At 31.9% G+C, this 681-nt stretch overlaps 1 protein-coding gene across 1 annotated transcript in view; it reads right to left on the reverse strand.

Moving 5' to 3' along the window:
* Positions 1-416: 416 nt before the first annotated feature.
* LOC107195985 (olfactory receptor 141-like) overlaps positions 417-681 on the reverse strand; it is a 987-nt gene continuing 722 nt past the window's right edge. The window contains exon 2 of the mRNA XM_015592928.1: positions 417-676. Coding sequence (XP_015448414.1) covers positions 417-676 — 260 coding nt within the window. The remainder of the gene's footprint in view (positions 677-681) is intronic.

Here is a 681-nt window from a genome sequence, read left to right on the forward strand (position 1 = left end):
GGTTATTGATTAGGTGTTTTTGATTAGGCTAGCCAGATAAAATTATAATGTTATCTACAACTGCAACTATTGGAATTTATATATATCGTTACATGGAGATGAATAAAAACAATATTCAACATCCTAAAGTAATGATTATGTACATATATGTCTGGGTGTGTGCACTGGTGTTATTGTGATAAGTATCAGCATCACACACATATATGTATGTACATATATCTCAGGAATAACATCGTAAGAAGCAAATGAACGATGGCGTTTTTTTACATCTAAAGGCAGTATAGGTAGATGGTTGAATATGATCTTTATTTTAAAATATCCAAGAAAACAAAAATATATTAAAAAACTAATACGAAACATTTTAACCATACCTCTTATATACTGAGACACAACATGTTACTCACAACTTTTAAAATTTATTTTTTACTGTAAAAAGATACTTTATTGATAAGCCAATTTTTCCTAAGCACTCTTTTCATGGCTTCTTTCACATCTTTGTTTCTTAAACTGTAGATGATGGGATTCAGCATGGGAATCACAATCATGTAAACTATCGACACTATCATGTCATGATCCAAAGTGTAGTTGGAACTTGGTCTCACATACATGAAGAGAACTGTACCATGAAAAATGGACAATCCAGTTAGGTGAGCGCCGCATGTAGAAAAGACCTTCCCTACA

The sequence above is a fragment of the Pteropus alecto genome, unplaced genomic scaffold (assembly GCF_000325575.1).
Source record: "Pteropus alecto unplaced genomic scaffold, ASM32557v1 scaffold717, whole genome shotgun sequence".
Lineage (NCBI taxonomy): Eukaryota > Metazoa > Chordata > Mammalia > Chiroptera > Pteropodidae > Pteropus > Pteropus alecto.